The sequence below is a fragment of the Neodiprion pinetum genome, chromosome 7 (genome assembly GCF_021155775.2).
Source record: "Neodiprion pinetum isolate iyNeoPine1 chromosome 7, iyNeoPine1.2, whole genome shotgun sequence".
In the NCBI taxonomy this organism is placed as follows: Eukaryota; Metazoa; Arthropoda; class Insecta; order Hymenoptera; family Diprionidae; genus Neodiprion; species Neodiprion pinetum.
This window is the reverse complement of record NC_060238.1, coordinates 5,893,504-5,909,592: the sequence shown is the minus strand read 5'-3', so window position 1 is coordinate 5,909,592 and position 16,089 is coordinate 5,893,504. Positions and strand designations below refer to the sequence as shown.

Genomic DNA, 16,089 nt, shown 5'->3' with positions numbered 1-16,089 from the left:
GAGAGTTTCGGATCTTTATGAGATGCGAAAACCAGAAGCTATTGGCTAGCTGAAAACTTACTGCAAGTTATTAATCTTTTTTATCCTTTATCTCTGGCCGTTATTTCCTCTTTGAAAAAGCCTTTCTTCAACGTCGGACCCACATTATACCCATGCCCCTACTCAATTTGAACGGAAAAACCGGGATTCAACACCTACCAGCCTAGATGGATTATATAATATCCGTATACACTGTGCCCGAGTTTGCGTGCGTATGTGTGTGTGTGTGTGTGTGTGTGTGTGTGTGTGTGTTTTCAAGTCCGCGTACATAATGTGTGCAGATAGGTACGTTGTACGTGTATGTACTTAACACAACATTGCCAGATTAAACGCTGTGTTATAATGGAACGGTAATTGCAATTATCGCACTTCGAATTGTTCCTCAAAATCTGCGTAAAATCAGGTTATTGGTAGAGTGACATAGGAACTGAGGGATCGATTTCCATACATCGAACCAGTATACAGAAGGCTGAGAAGACCTTGTTCCTCGTCTAAAGAACTTCCGATGCTTAGGAAGATGTGTGAGAAACACGATCGAGTGTCTTGGACAATTCTGAAATTGGTTTTCATGTCATGAGCCAACGTTCACTTTAGGTCTGAAAATCCAACCTCCGGTTTACTTTGGCGTATGCCTTAGAAGTTGTATATTTTAACGTTGTAGCAAAATACATTCAATAATATATAATATATTTCAGTGAGGAAATTACATGTCAAAGCTGTCGAAACCTAAATCTATAACTCATTCATGCGAGCCGAGATCTCGAAGCTGACGGCAAAATAGGGGATTCACAATGGCAGTACTATGTTTCGAGCCTCTATCAAAGCTTTGATTTAGCTTTCAACCGTACTTGGCATCCAATTCGTGGTGTAAATGTTATCGAAGCGGTACCCACAGGCATTTCCTCGGATTTTCTTAAATATTTTTGCAAGCATTGGGTATGTCGTATAGAGACTGGAGTAAGCTGGCAAACTCAAGGAAGTAACGTGGTTTATGACTCTCTGAGAGTTTTCACGTTATTACAAGAGTGCCGATTTAGGTAGTATTGAATCACAAAAGCTTCTGCCTGCACAGAATAGTACATGAATTTAAAATTTGTGACATTGCTTCGTTCGCAGTTTTGGATTCAGAAAAGGAAGCTACTATAAAAAATTCGATTGACATCTCAGCATGAGCGCTTTCATATTATCACAAATACCTTCCGATTACATAAAAGGCAATACAACATTCCATTTCCCTGTATTCCCGTCGTCATGAAAAATGGGAAACTTTCATCAACCCCCTTGCCTTACAATCTTCGACGCCTTAAATATCGTTCAGGTAGTTAACGATTCGGACACCAATAATCATCGTGGAAATAATTTTTTTAATTGCTTTTGAACAACGTATATCACAGATATTAATTGAATAGTGGCAACTACGCTCTTTAATTTATTGAAAATTCTTAACACCGAAACTGTGTTTTGTATTACGATACTTTAGTACTTTAGTAAGATAAACTCGACAGACGATTTCTCAAGTCATACAGCAATATATAACTCTATAACGGCCAAAGCTTATTCCACTTGTCCATTGCGTCATGTGAATAAAATGTTTATTATTTTCGGAAGGTTGCCTTATCATCTCTACACCCTATGTATCCCTTAGAGTATCATCTAAAAGATGCTTTGAATACGATTAGGTACACGTAACTCATTCAATCTTCAACTGAAATAGATTGTTTTCATATTCAATTTCGTAAAATGTTTCAACAGTTGCCAGGGTCCCTTATTTAGAACCAAGTATTTACGGGTCGATAAAAAGCACGGAAAACTTTTGAGTTCACTCGGCTTCCGGCAGACACAAGAAGAAGAAAATATTGATAGAATACCAATATTTGATGTTTCTTGCTATTTACAGGGCTTATACTTTCTATTTACCGTGAACATATTCCGATCGCTCTGAAGGCAAATAAATATTTAGAGAGCCTCGAAAGGTATGCAAAAACGTATATCGCAGAAAGATTCATGGCGGCCTGCTGCTGCGTACATATTACACGCATTGTAAGCAAACATAACACGGAGAAGAAGACACGATTTCTAGATGGCACCCAAAAAAATGTTGCAAAATGTTTTTCTCGCGCCGTCACTTGGTATTCCGGGAATAGAAAACGTAGAAGGGAATACCGCCAACTGATTGGTGGTTCTCGCTTCTGTGACGCATCGCCCCCTGTCTCAAGGGCGTCGTTATATATCGCGTCGACCCAGTTTTTTCAGCTCGTAAATCTTCTCCCTAACCTTTACAAGATTAGACTTCGCCTTTAAGTTGAATACCAAGAGATATTATACAGGGTAATCCACTAGTGTTGCTATTCCACCAGAGGGCGGATACCAGCTGCCTACGTGATAATTCATGAGAATAATCTTCATTTGCAAAGACATAAGAAGAACGACGGTTTCTAAGCTCGATATTATTAAGTTTGCCGAATAGTAACACTGACCTTTTGTGTGGCTAAGACTCCAAGTATGATACACCATATGGACACACTGCGTGAGTACTACGTGGATGATGCGAATTGTTCGGATGTCGACACAATTATGAACGTTGACAACAAAAATCCACAGTTATAGTCCAAAATCCATGGTTCTTGAACTTTTCTGTCACGTTGCAAAGGCGAGATCTAGGAATCTGCACTAACCTCAGAAAAAAATTGCAATATCACCAATAGGCTAATAGCAATCCAGCACGGTGGTTTGAATGAGCACAAAGCAACACAGCCGCGCATTCGCGTAGCTTGCGAGAGAAGCAGAAGCAGGTCGATAGCACGGTGTAGCAATAATAAAGTATTTTTTGAAACTGGATTGTCTCGCAATTCGATCCCGGCATAGGTCCATTGGAGCAGTTGTGACTCATCCATCGACTTACGTACACTCATAGTGATGAAATTTTCAACATTTCTGACTATCATTTGACCAACTGAAACCGGCGTACTGACAACAGATGAAACGTTAGACTTACTTAGAATCAACAGAAGGTTGGTGAGATGGTGACTGTACTCGTCTGAGATGTGGTCACGATCACTTTCAATGAGCCTAGAATCAAGGCTGTTCAACCATATGTCCACGAAAGTCCTTAAAAGCTTCGAGATCAAGATAAAGTGAAAAGAAATTATGGATATTACAATAGAGAACCCGTTACAGTGAATTTACTAAGATCAATCAAATCACATAATTAAAGAAATTTCGAAGTTGCACTCGACTATTTTTTAATGGCAATAAGTCAATTTACAGTCAAATTATACACTGTTGGCTGCAAATCGACATTTCTATAAACGCAATTAGTCAATGTTTGGTTGACATCAAGGGGGTATTCACTCATAGATTGAGTTTCAAACGATAGCAATGATTTCAAGCGATTTCAACCGGTTTCAAGTGATTTCAAGTGATTTCGAGCGACTTCAAAGTGACAGCTTTCCAAGGGAAAGAGTTTTGTGTATTATAAAAAATAATTTCGTACACCTACTCCTTATTCGTGAATCTTTCGAATTATACTGCATGCTGCTTAATTTTAACTGTCAAAATCACTATTGTCAGCATACAGTTAGTATACATGTGGTTACTTATCATGAACAGGTTTCTTTCGTTGCATGTGGCAAGAGTTGAAGAGTAAGATGCGTAGTGTTTGGAGGGGGGGATTCATTAAATAAAACTTCTGCAACTCGTGAGCAAGAGAGATTACGTATCATGAGTGCTGTGTTTCAGGGCATATAAACACGAGTAATATGTCCCTTTTATAGAAGCCGGGAAAATAAACGTAGCCATTAAAAATTCGTATTATTTTCGTCGAGTAAAAATACTGCAGCATTATCGTGGACGTATTGTAGTTTGAATGTATTTCTAATATTCAGGAAGTCATTAATTGCATATGCCTGCATTTGCTGAATGCAACTACTGCATAGTACCACGTTGCACGTACATTTTAAGCCGTAAAAATCAATCGAACAGATTAATATACATGCGTGTATAATATTGAATTGATGCTGCGTGTGGTTAGTTACATGTAAGTGACCATAGTGAAATTGGAAGATAAAAATAATACATCCATTTTAATATTGGAATCAGGTCTGCGGTGCTCACCACAGTTTAAAAGATGAGTTCAGCTGCAGCTTGCGGGATAAGAGAGGAATGAAAGTTCGACAATTTATCACACCGGACAAGGATAAATTCTCCAGTTACTATATATGCCTACACGTACAGGTGTAGTATATACAATATAGTATACAATACAGTATATAATATTTAAGTAGATATCTCTGAAGAAGTTTAATAATTGTTCATATATTGCTACCTGTACCTTGGGCTAAATGTAATTAATAAACTCTGTGTGAAGTGGAGGCATAATGGATCACTGTACGACTCGTACCTGTCTACTATCTCCTTCTAAACCTATTCATTTATCAAAGTTACATCTTGTATTGTACGGGATGTTTTCGAGTAAACGCTGCAGTATGTTGGGCTGCCTACGACTGAGGGACACATATACCGTCAAGACAGATCAACCGTCTAATCGGTAGTTATTGCGTTTAAAGTCCTCATGAGTGAGCTGGAACTACCCATGTTGGCAAGTTGTGTTCAGCTCACTCGCGAAGATTTCGAACGTGCTACCTACCGAGTGACCTACCGATAACTCAGTGAGTCTGTCTTAACAGTATTTGCGCCCCTTACTGAAAGGCAACCCAACATACTACAACATTCACTCAGAAACACCCTGTACATGTATGTAAAAATACACCCATATTTGCATTTTAGTTAATGTGATTGAGAGCCACACTGGTGTTCATTAAATCAATCTTGTGAACAAAATAAACATATTTCTCAATACCAACGTTACTGCGATGTACAAAAAATGTACGACAAATGTATTGACACAGTATCTTACCTGTGTCGATAAGACACACCAACGTAAAGACCACGTGTGTTGCCACGCTCAAATATTGTAAGTATAAGAAAGCCAACAGGTATAAAAATCTGTAGCTTCCTAGTTCGTTCGAAACAGTTTAACGAACATATCTTCCACAAAATTATCGGCAGTCACTTTTTGCCCCAGACTAATACTTTTCGTTTCCTTAAAGTGACAGAAAGTAAAAACTCCGAATTACATGAAAAAGTATACAGCATGTAAGCATGCATGATAAAGATGACCCTTTCCGTTGCTTATCCCAAAAGAAAGTGAAGAAATTGGATGAACTTATCAACAAGTTTAAATACAAAAAGGAATGAAATGGGTCAATGAAGATAGGTGATAGGTAACTTTGAATTGGGAAAATTGCTTCTAAGAACTATTGGAAACAGATTATAGATAAAGGCTAATTCATTTGCCCAGGTGCGCAGCCGAGTAAAACTTCTCGACAAGAGGGAATTTATAGTCTAGCCAGATAAGTCGTAGTAACGTGCCTTGTTCGTTAAACTTAATGTATGCCAACAACTGGCCTCAGATTACGTAAGTCCTCCCCTACTCATAATCTTCTTGTACTTTACTACCTCTCATGAAGTCACCCTCGCATGAAGCCACACATAAGTATGACACAACACGTATTTCCACCAAAGGAATGAATCAATGCGTTTACATATTACCCCACATGTACTCAGAATATTCGTATGCCAAGTAATTCTTCGGTGATTCGCACACTATTAATTTACAGATACTTATACATGTTCTAATCACAATCACATATAAGATTGATAAGTCCAATCAGGGCTAAAAAAAATTTTTCTGTTCAGTCGAAACGGAAAGCTTCTATAAGAATCACCTCAATTACAACAACGGTAAATATTTGACAAACTATCCAAATATGGTTGAATCAACTAATTGTAAGTGAGAATGCGGGTTATAATGACTGAACCTGTAATATACACATTATTAGATATCATCATAGCTACAATAACATGTTCTTCACCTGAAGACTCAATAAACAAACATTGACATGATTTATTATTGACGCAATAACCGTGACTCAACTAATTTTGGTTATATTTATCATACTTTTCAATATTTGGTAAATACCTGCCGTCATCCTTCATGTATTATCTTCATTTCTCTGTTATCGTTTTTTTTTTTTTTTTTTTTGTACTGACCCAACAATTACAATACCACAAACGATTATAGATTTCAATCACAAGTTTCATATTACTACCCACACTCGAGCAGATGTGTATCGCTAAACGCAAGGCATTTGCGCGCTGTTACACAGAAATCGAAACTCTTTTGTTAAACTGGTGAGAATGGAAGACACTGGTTATTGCCGTTCACTGGGAAATGATAGACGACATTTTCACTGACACGGTATTGTAATGTCAAGATAGGTTTCCCTGCGTTGAACAGTAAGTTCGAACTAACAATATCAACGTGATAAGCGTCTCTGAGATTATAAAATTCAGATATTATAATCTCTGCATGAGGTAACTTACCTCATCAAGTGGTTTTTAGCTTTAAATGTTTTTAACTTGTATTTGGATTATGTCAAAAATAACACTATACTTTGTGCAAAATATTAAATATATAGTATAAATACAACTTTGGATCTCCGTGTCGAAAATTTCGAATGCCATCCGATACTTTTTCCTCATATTCCGTGCGATCTGACAGCATTTCCTACAACGAAGTACTGCACATTACGTTTAAATAAACCACTGAAACGGGGTGAGGTGACGATCATTACAATCCTTGATTTCTACTCTAGTGTGCTACGTGTCCAATTTAAATACATATTTTTGATCCATTATCGCGATCCACGATGCGTCGCAGTAGAGGACGCTACCATAACGTGGAACACTTTTAAAGCCTGGCCTAACATTCGCAGATCTCTCAAGTTGAAGTGTTACATTACCAATGTGTTGCATTGCTTTGATCGTTTATTTATGCTTCATGATTGTGCAAGCACGTCCTTGTATAGGCAATGACTGTACGATCGATCAGTATTTTCATTCATTGTAAATACCAATTAAGGGCCCGATACTATGAAGAACGACAAGTATCATAAGCCCGAAGTTAATATTCGATTCCGCTTAACGTCACTTTTCTTGAAAGTAATCGTCTTTCCTTCCATTCGGTAGACAAATGTCGGTATAATTTGTACTAATAGAATCACACCTTAGCTCCAGAACGAGGGGCTTCTCAAGCCCCTGCACTAACAACACTCATTTGGTTGACGTATGTGATCCCTAGCCCGCGCTGCAGCTACTTAATATCACACAGCAGTAAGCCGTCGCAAGTTCTACCAGAAAATCAAGATTAAAGTATCGACTACATTACGATTATAAATATATAAAATATGTATGATGTACCGTAATGTGTATGATATTAATATTTGATACCTTCTTATGATCTTTGTAAACCGTTTAGAGTCCTGCATTAATGTATTCCACTCTATGCGGTTTTTACATGGTAATTAACCCCTTGTGTCTGACATCCGACACTGTCATATTTTATAACAATAGCAGTTATTAGGCTTATGATTGCAAAAACTTTTTTTTCGACAAATATTGAGCGAACAATGTACAGGGTCTTACAGAATTCGATTATTTTCCACTTACCCTTTTTAATACCGCAATATAATCCTAGTATGCATACTACAAATCTCCAAGTCTAACAGCTTTCCAGTTTCCGCACAGGTCTCTTCAAAATTTCTGGTTTACGTCGAAAGAATCATGAAAAGCAATTTCAAGTTTGCGCATGCGGAATGGAATATAATAGACGCGTAAGTCAATATCGATTGGCATAAGAATAGCTACAGAAGACGAACTACATATCATTATTCTTATATGAACCCTTTCTTGCTAAAACTTCCAGGGTTCCGATGATTTACGACACGTCGGAGTTTGTTCACTTGGAAAAATTCAGAGGATGTGTGATTTTATTTTTTTCAGAATCCAAGTTTGATGAGCGTGAAGATATAATCTTAATAAATGCGATACATATTACACGTCATTCTGGGCATAGCCAATCCACTTTTACTTATTTATTTTTTTGTTCGCAACAACTGTTTGTTTACGTCATTTTTCAAATATTAAATACTGATTGCAAGGGCAGAAGTAAATGTTTTAGGCTTTTGAAGCATAAAAGAATGAACGTGTTCTGTTTCTTTTCCTTCTCTGTATGAGAGATCAGTGGACATCGAAGAGTAAAACTAGTTAAAACGGAAAAATGACTCTGACGATATAATAGTCATTATTGAAGCACGCAGTTTTGCGTAATATGTTCGAAACTTTATTATAATTTTTTATTATATAAGTTGTGAAGTTTTCACCTTACCCGTGATCATCGACTAGTAAACCAAAGCAGACGTTATGCTGCACGTTGAGCTTTTTCCACAGCAAATCTTCATTGCATTCATATAGTTTAGAGCAAGACTCAAATTTTTGCCACCTAAAGTAAGCCTATAATATTGACGGTTGCGTTGATTAGAAAAAAAAAATACTTATATACGATCTGAAATATTTTCAAAAGTTCAATCTATGATATGTAATAAAATCTGTTCAATATGTAGTAATCTCAAAACAAGAAATACATTATTCACAATTACAAAAATTTATATATATATTCCTAGTAAGTACTACATATACTTTAGAAACTTAACATTTGCTTCGTAATTCACGATCTATTAAAACAAACACATAACTATTTTCTTCAATCGAGTATTTACCATAAAAGAAAGTGTGAAAAATTTTCGATTTTCCGCGTTACCGGATAATCATGCGCAATGATTTATGCCGTGTGAAAATAATTTATTGGATGCACAATAGACAATAACACCTATGTTGTGTATAAGATAAGGTCATATAAATCTACAAGAATACTGTTTCATTTTATTTTCATTTTGTACAAATCACTTGAATTATATGGATAAATATAATGTAAGGAACAACGAACTTATTTCTCCGTAATGGAAAACCTTTCGAACGGCGTGTCATTTGTTACGTGCAATCGACGAAACCTTTTGAATCTGACAATCTGATTCAGGCGCGAATTAATCTTCTGCAATTTATATAATAACTCTTAACAATGTTTCGTCGGAGGAATATGGTGACAAGCAATAACAACTATCAAATTGTGCTGATTGTTTAAATTATTATTTGTTATCGCCATGAACTTACAAATAGTAATACTTGAGGCTACAGTTTTATCATACTTTTTGAATTTAGACGGCACCATTATGGAGTGAGAATCGATATACAATTTTCAGAATAAGTCAAAAGTAACATAGTAAATGACTACTCAAGCCAATATCAAAAAGTTTAAAGACGTGAGTTAAAACTTCAAGATACATACGAGGTTGTACCTTTTACATTGAATTACCCGGCAGCCTGTAATATATTTAATTCGCTGTTTACAAACAAGTCTGGGGAGCAGCGCATACTTTTGCAGAATGAAACCACATTATACGTCATTCCTCGTGTACCTCATTATGCAGGCAACGACATGCAAGCTTAACAAAAATGATATATCATTGAAACACAAAATTTTATAGTATTTAACGTAACGCATCGAATTTTATAGTATATTCACTAAAATATAACGAGTATTCAATACAATGAGCGTTCAAAATAAGAAGAAAAAATAGTTGAACTAATCGAACACATAAAAAAAAAATCAAAAGTTATTATAAAACTTGTAAACTGTTACAATTTACTGTGTTACTATAAAATGAAGAGCCTAGCATAAAATAAAACTCTGAAAATCTACGAGTACTTAAACTAATTGCTGTTTGTGACATCTTGAACTTATAGCGAAATATCGCCACATAAACTAAAATAAGGTACCTAACTGTTTTATAAGCAATGAAGTAAATGGAAGATTCCCGAAGTTCTATATCTTGATGAGAAAAATTTGGTTTGATGCGGCCACACTCTTGACCAACCAAACTTTGTAACCACTTTCATGTTTTCGTTTTTTTATTATTTTTTTTTTTTTTGTGCTTAAAGACTGTTTATACTTTATATACATTATTTAATTTTATTTTGCCTTATGGGCTTCAATGTGTTTATTCAAGTTAATCTGCGAACTGAATCCCAAACTACAAATCGAGCAAACGAATGACAAATGGGTATTCCTGAAGTGAACAGACATTTGAGAAATGGTGTTAAAAGTCTCCATGCAGATGCCGCATTTCATAATACGACGGTTCAAATTTGTTGACGACTGTGTTAATGTTCGCAATGGAGGTGGTAGCACAGCTTTACATTCAGAACAAAACACAAATGTTCCTGCAGGATAGCAAGGAGGATCATTGAAGAAATTAACCTTGTTGCATTCGATACATCTCGAGCTTCGATGCTCGGGTAAGTGTTGTTGGAGTGCTTTATCGTTGGAAAAACTCAATCCACATGCAGGGCATTGATTATTCGCCTTGTGTATCAGCATATGTTCAAGTAGCTGATTTTTTTCTTTGAATAGCATTGTGCAATACCTGCATCGCAAGATATTTTTTCTAAATTTATTAAATTTCAATTCTTTATGAGCATCGTTTGCACGATCATCTACGCCTTTCTGCTCACCATCATGCGACGAATTCAAGACAGGGTAGGTTGGAGAATCACCAGCCATGTTGAAACGTGTCAATATCGTCGTATTGTCATTACTTCCAGAACTCACGCCGCGTGGATCGGAAGCATTGTGTAAATTATTCCCACCACTATTGCCCGCTTTACTGTTCCATTCATAAGGGGAACCACGCAGCGGACTAATGACAATATTTGATCGATTTGGAAGTATTTTTAAACGTAGCTTCTGGATACCGCCATGCAAGTGAGGCTTGAGATTATGACCCCTCTGTATTACTGTTGGCTTGTTATCGACACGCTCACTGGGAGAGTCTGAGGAAGACTCAACGCATTTGTAATAGAGTAGGCGGACATCGGAGCCTGATGTTGACGGTATCGATCTTGGAAGTCTTTTACTAGGGTATTCTCTCAGAGGAGATTTTTCAATGGGAGTACGTACTGCATCCAATGCCTCAGTGTCATTAGAACTACCGACTATGGGTTTAATAAGGATGAAATAGGTTGAGTTACCGTTGCTATCTGAAGAAAGGGGTACAATTTCCAACCGTTTCTCATCTGCGCAATCGCTTGGTCTTGATTTTTGGCTGGATGGAATATGCGTGTGGTCAAGCATTCTTGAACTACGAATGGTGGGTACGATGGATGCTGAATTTTGACCAGTCCTCAAAACATGTGATTGCAACGATGGTTGTTTCTGTTGTGTACATTTATTTTCAATATGTTTGATGGGAGCGTGTCGTTTTTCAGTTTCATCGTCATCATTAGTACTTGCTATCAACATTTTGTAAGACGATTTTTCATCACTTGAATTCAGTATATCGGCTGATGGAGTTGACTGTACTGGATAAGTAACAATTGAACTTACGTCGCGGTGGAAGCGAGAAGAACTATTTTCTATAAATTCCCCAACTGACTGTTCTGTTTCACATCTTTCTACAACGTCAAGTTTATTCGATAAGTCGGTGTCTTGCTGTGATTCAAAGCTCAATTGCAAGTCAACTTTTGAAGATGCAGCATTTGTAGAAATGATTTGTGTATTAACATGAGGTTCATCTTCATTTTCATCGATATGTAGTATTTTAGCAATTTGGGCTCGCAATCTGGATGATGTAATGTGTTTTAATATTTTATCACTTGAGATAGGACCTCTTCTTACTTTACCGGAAATATTTGTGTTCACTAAGCTGCTTGTAATAAGGGCCCCATCCTGCAGTTTATTAGCTAGCACATCTCCATATTGCATACGAATTTGAAAGGTTCGATCATTAACATTTAATCGAAAGCTCGATTGGTTCCTGGCAATATGAGGCTCTTGTCCTTGTTGGCAATGCTTCATGTTATGTTTGTTCAATAGATTCTGATCTATGAACATAATATCACAAATATCGCACCGGAACCGATCCTTACCAAAACATGAGTCCCAATGTTTCAACGAAGTCGTAATGTTTGGAAAAGATTCATCACAAATGTTAAATGTACCCAAGTTAATCAAATTATTTGAACTTGGTTTTTCACTAGATTTTGAAGGGATGTCAGCTTCATCTAATGATAAGAGCTGTAAATTTTTCTCGTTTTGCTTACTTCCTTTATGATTTTTGAGTGAACTTGTGTTACCAGCTAGTTCTGCGAGTTGCCGGTACTTTTCACGACATGTATAATTTTCGGAATCTTCATCGAGTCTGAAAATGTGCTGTTTCAGGTCCATGAAGTATGAGAATATTTCCCCACAAAACGTACATGCATACTCCCCATTCATCATATGAACAGAAGTGAAATGTGCTTGAATTTCTTCGGTGGAATCAAAGTTCTGTGTGCAAATGGTACATATCAAATTTTTCAAATCGCCGATAAACCATTCTTCGCTGACTGATACTGACGTTACCTCGGCTTGTGGCGAAATATTTTCAATTGTATGAACATTCGTAGATTCAGTGTCACGGGAATTTTCATCATTACTCTGACCTGAGTCACTATCCCCCAGAATAGTTTTCGTTTTGCATTGAATCTCTTGCGATAGTGAAGGAGGATGGTCATGGTTGTGCTGAAGTACGTGAGCGTTATCTGTGGGATTGAATGATTGAATTTTTGTTTCGGATGGAATGGTACCTGAGTCATCGACTGCGTTGCAGTGTTTGGGCAAACTAAAAGACTGATTTAGAGCTGCGTGTTTAGAAGGTAAAGTTTCCACAGGATCCTGGACGTCCCGGTCACTGACCCTCGTCGGATCACGATTAACGCCCGTTTGGGATTTAAGTGATTCGTCAAGAATAGATCCTTCCGAAGATTCCGGTTTAGTTGTAGTCGATTGTTTGTGATCTAATGTATGATAATGTATAACATGAGCTCTCAAAATATCGTTAGTCCGAAATGTATTTTTACAGATCAAGCAGAGATACTTGGAAGAATTTGTATAATATGGACAGTAGGCATGTTTTTTCATATGGTTCTTCAATAAGCACCAGGTACCAAATCTTGCTGTACAGAAATCACAGCAATATGTTTCTTCAGTTGAATTTCGATGCAGCAGTTCCGCAGATAATCTGTTTGAAATTTTTTGAAACAATAGTATTCTTTCATTTTCAGTTATTTCGCTACCCATAACTCCCAAACTATTATCGGTATTATCGTTGATGGATAACTTGGAAACACCATCGGAATCGTTAATCTTTTTACAACTTGAATTGCTAGATTCGCGACTATCACTCCTTTCAGAAAATTTCTTGAACATAAACTGAGGTCCGTGTAAATGCAGTCCATGCATTTTCAAATCATCTTCCGTTAGAAAATCTTCCTTGCAAACATGACACTTATATTTACAAATCACATCTCTTCGAAAGTGTTTAACCTTGTGTTTTTTTAGATGTGACTTAGTCATAAACTTTCGGTTACACACATCACACGCATTGGTACCATAATTAGAATATTCCCATTCATGGTCGAGCATATTATGTGGCTCAACGAAACTAATCTTGCATATGTCGCATTTATATTGACTCAGAATATGTGTCCTGGTAGTGGCACTATTCGTAGTTTCATGCATTGTTTCTTCGCATTGAATTTCATTTTCATGTTTACGAGCATTTGAATTATTCATTTCAACGTTTGAATTGATAAACGCGTCTTCGGTTTTATTTGAGAACCCGATGTCTTCGAGATGTAGATCCGCTGGTGCATGTGCACCTTTCATAGACGTCGTCACGAGGGAATCATGATCTTGAACCACATGCAAGTGTCCAATATGAGCTTGCAGTGACAATTTATCGGGAAATGCGCAGTCACACCTATCGCATGAATACTTATAGACCTTTGGTTCCTCGGGATTATGGATATGCACTTTGTGGTATTCTAATGCATATTTACAATTAAATGTTTGATCACAACAATCGCACGGTAGGTTAATAGTTTTTGAATAATATCGCCTATGGTCATTCAAGTATTGACTGGTGTCGAATTTTATTTTACCGACTTGGCATTGAAAGTATTTAATGTTGTGAAAATGAGCGAGGTGAATCCTGAGGAACTTTTTATTATAAAAACCCTGATTGCAAATTTCGCACCTGATTCTTCTAGAAAATAGGGGTTTCGAATTATGAGCCGTTTTCATATGTATAACCAATTCGTGTTTCCAAGCAAATATTAGTCCACACATTTTACAAGCATTCTTTCCATTTGTCGAATAGCGTCTTTCGTGTATTTTCAAATTTTTACCGCAACAACAATTCAATCCACATGTCTTGCACTTGTGATAGAAAGACTGTTTGGTATTGCTGCGAAAATGAGGCCGATTAATACGTTTTCCCGTGCTTTTTCTTTTGAAAAGTTCGTGCCTCCGTCGAGTCATCAAATTTTTGGTACATCGTTTATCATGTGTGAAAAAACGTATTGATTTGAAGCGCTTTTTTGATCCTACTTTCAAAGTTTTCGTTCTAGTTTTGTAATTACAAGTCCTGGTTATCTTTTTACAATCATCAGATATAACACCAATCTGGGCTTTTGGTTTGCGATATTCTAAATCAGTATGCGCTGTACTACTTTGAGAAAACGAACTATTAGATCCCAAGCATTTTGAATTTTTGGAAATTTCGTCGGAAGTTATTGAACATTCAACTTTCAAACCGTTTTTAGCAGAATCCTCGGCTACCGAGAGAACGTTGACATCGTTTGAATTCATCACAACTGGTGTTTCATGTAGCAATTCACGACCGTTGTCTGAAGAGCATATTTTCTTACACGCTAGCGTATGAGCTAATCGCTGATTATTCGACATGGGAATATATTCCAATTTTGATTGTACAAATTTAAGCCTATTGAGCTTGTATCCTTTTTCACAACTTACACAAAGGGTTTTTAATGAAAACATATTCAATTCTATCTTGCAAGATCTACAGAATTTAAGAAAGATTTTTTCAATTGGCATATTACAGTGCTTAAACAAATGGATCCTTAACCTTTTTGGACTCTTAAGATGTGCATTACACAAACAACATCGAAAAGATCCAGGCTCTACATGTATCTTTATATAATGAGATACCAGTAATCCCTTATTTTGAAAAAATTTGTTACAAACGTAACAATGTCTATCTGTGGGTTTCGCAGTTTCCCATTCCCCACGTTCCTCTGACCCACCGTCATTTGAAAGTACCTGTGGACAGTAACCAATAGTACCGTGCTTTTTTTCAACAAATGATCGTGATTTTTTATAGTATTCAACTTTTTTTCGTTGATTCTGCCTAGAAATACGCCATCTTCCTCTATTTGCGAAAGGTTTTTCACCTACATAACAATTCGGCTTTTCAGTATTCAATAATCTAGTAATTTTGCAAACCGACGATTTTGGAGTTCTAATTTTTGGCAAATCCACCATATTCTCTAATTTTACCAGCGACACTCTAACATCTTTAATATTTCGGTAATTCGACATTTCATAACTTCTTAGCATGGTTGCATCATGGAATTCAACACTCTGCGAACTTGTCGAAGGAATACTTGAGGATGAAACAGCCATTGTAAGGGAAATTGATTCGCAGTTTCTATTATCAATGTCTTTATCTTGACAACTGATAAAATTTGACTGGCGTGACTCTCCAAAATCATCAGTTTTAATTAAATTAATACGTTTCACAGCTGAATTATCAACGTCAGCATTCACTGTGGTTACGTCAACTTTTTCTCCTAATTCATCGTGTGATAAAACTGTGCCTACCTGATAATTCAACTGTTCAAGTGACGGTGGTCTTTTCTTCTCATTTGTAGCATCTTGCTGCGGATTGAATTTGTATGCGATAGACTCATCTGCAACATTCAAGCATTTTTTCTGAGTAAACGAATTTCCATCATGTGCTGGATTTTGAGAAGAGACTTCTATACTACTAGTCATATTTTTAACAGAACTGCTTAATATGGCTGTATCTAGTTCACTATTTGCAGAACATTTCATTAAGCAGCTTGTTACACTTGCTCGATTTCCGTCGGCTAAGTTAATTTTAATATTTACGCCATCGCAGCAATTAAGAT

General features: G+C 36.7%; 1 protein-coding gene across 12 annotated transcripts in view; it reads right to left on the bottom strand.

The window, feature by feature from the left end:
- Positions 1–16,089, bottom strand: part of LOC124223419 (uncharacterized) — a 31,304-nt gene that overhangs the window by 8,700 nt on the left and 6,515 nt on the right. For 3 of the 12 annotated variants that reach the window (XR_011177667.1, XR_011177673.1, XR_011177669.1), the window contains exon 2: positions 2,517–2,709. The exons of 3 other annotated variants lie outside the window; for them this stretch is intronic. Coding sequence is in view for 5 of the 9 variants with exons in the window: in XM_046635366.2 (XP_046491322.1) it covers positions 10,028–15,867 (5,840 nt within the window). In the remaining 4 variants the exon portion in view is untranslated. Of the gene's footprint in view, positions 1–2,516; positions 2,710–8,860; positions 15,868–16,089 lie in introns of those variants that run through there. 6 more of the 12 variants (XM_046635366.2, XM_046635363.2, XM_046635364.2 and 3 more) reach the window with 3 other exon arrangements.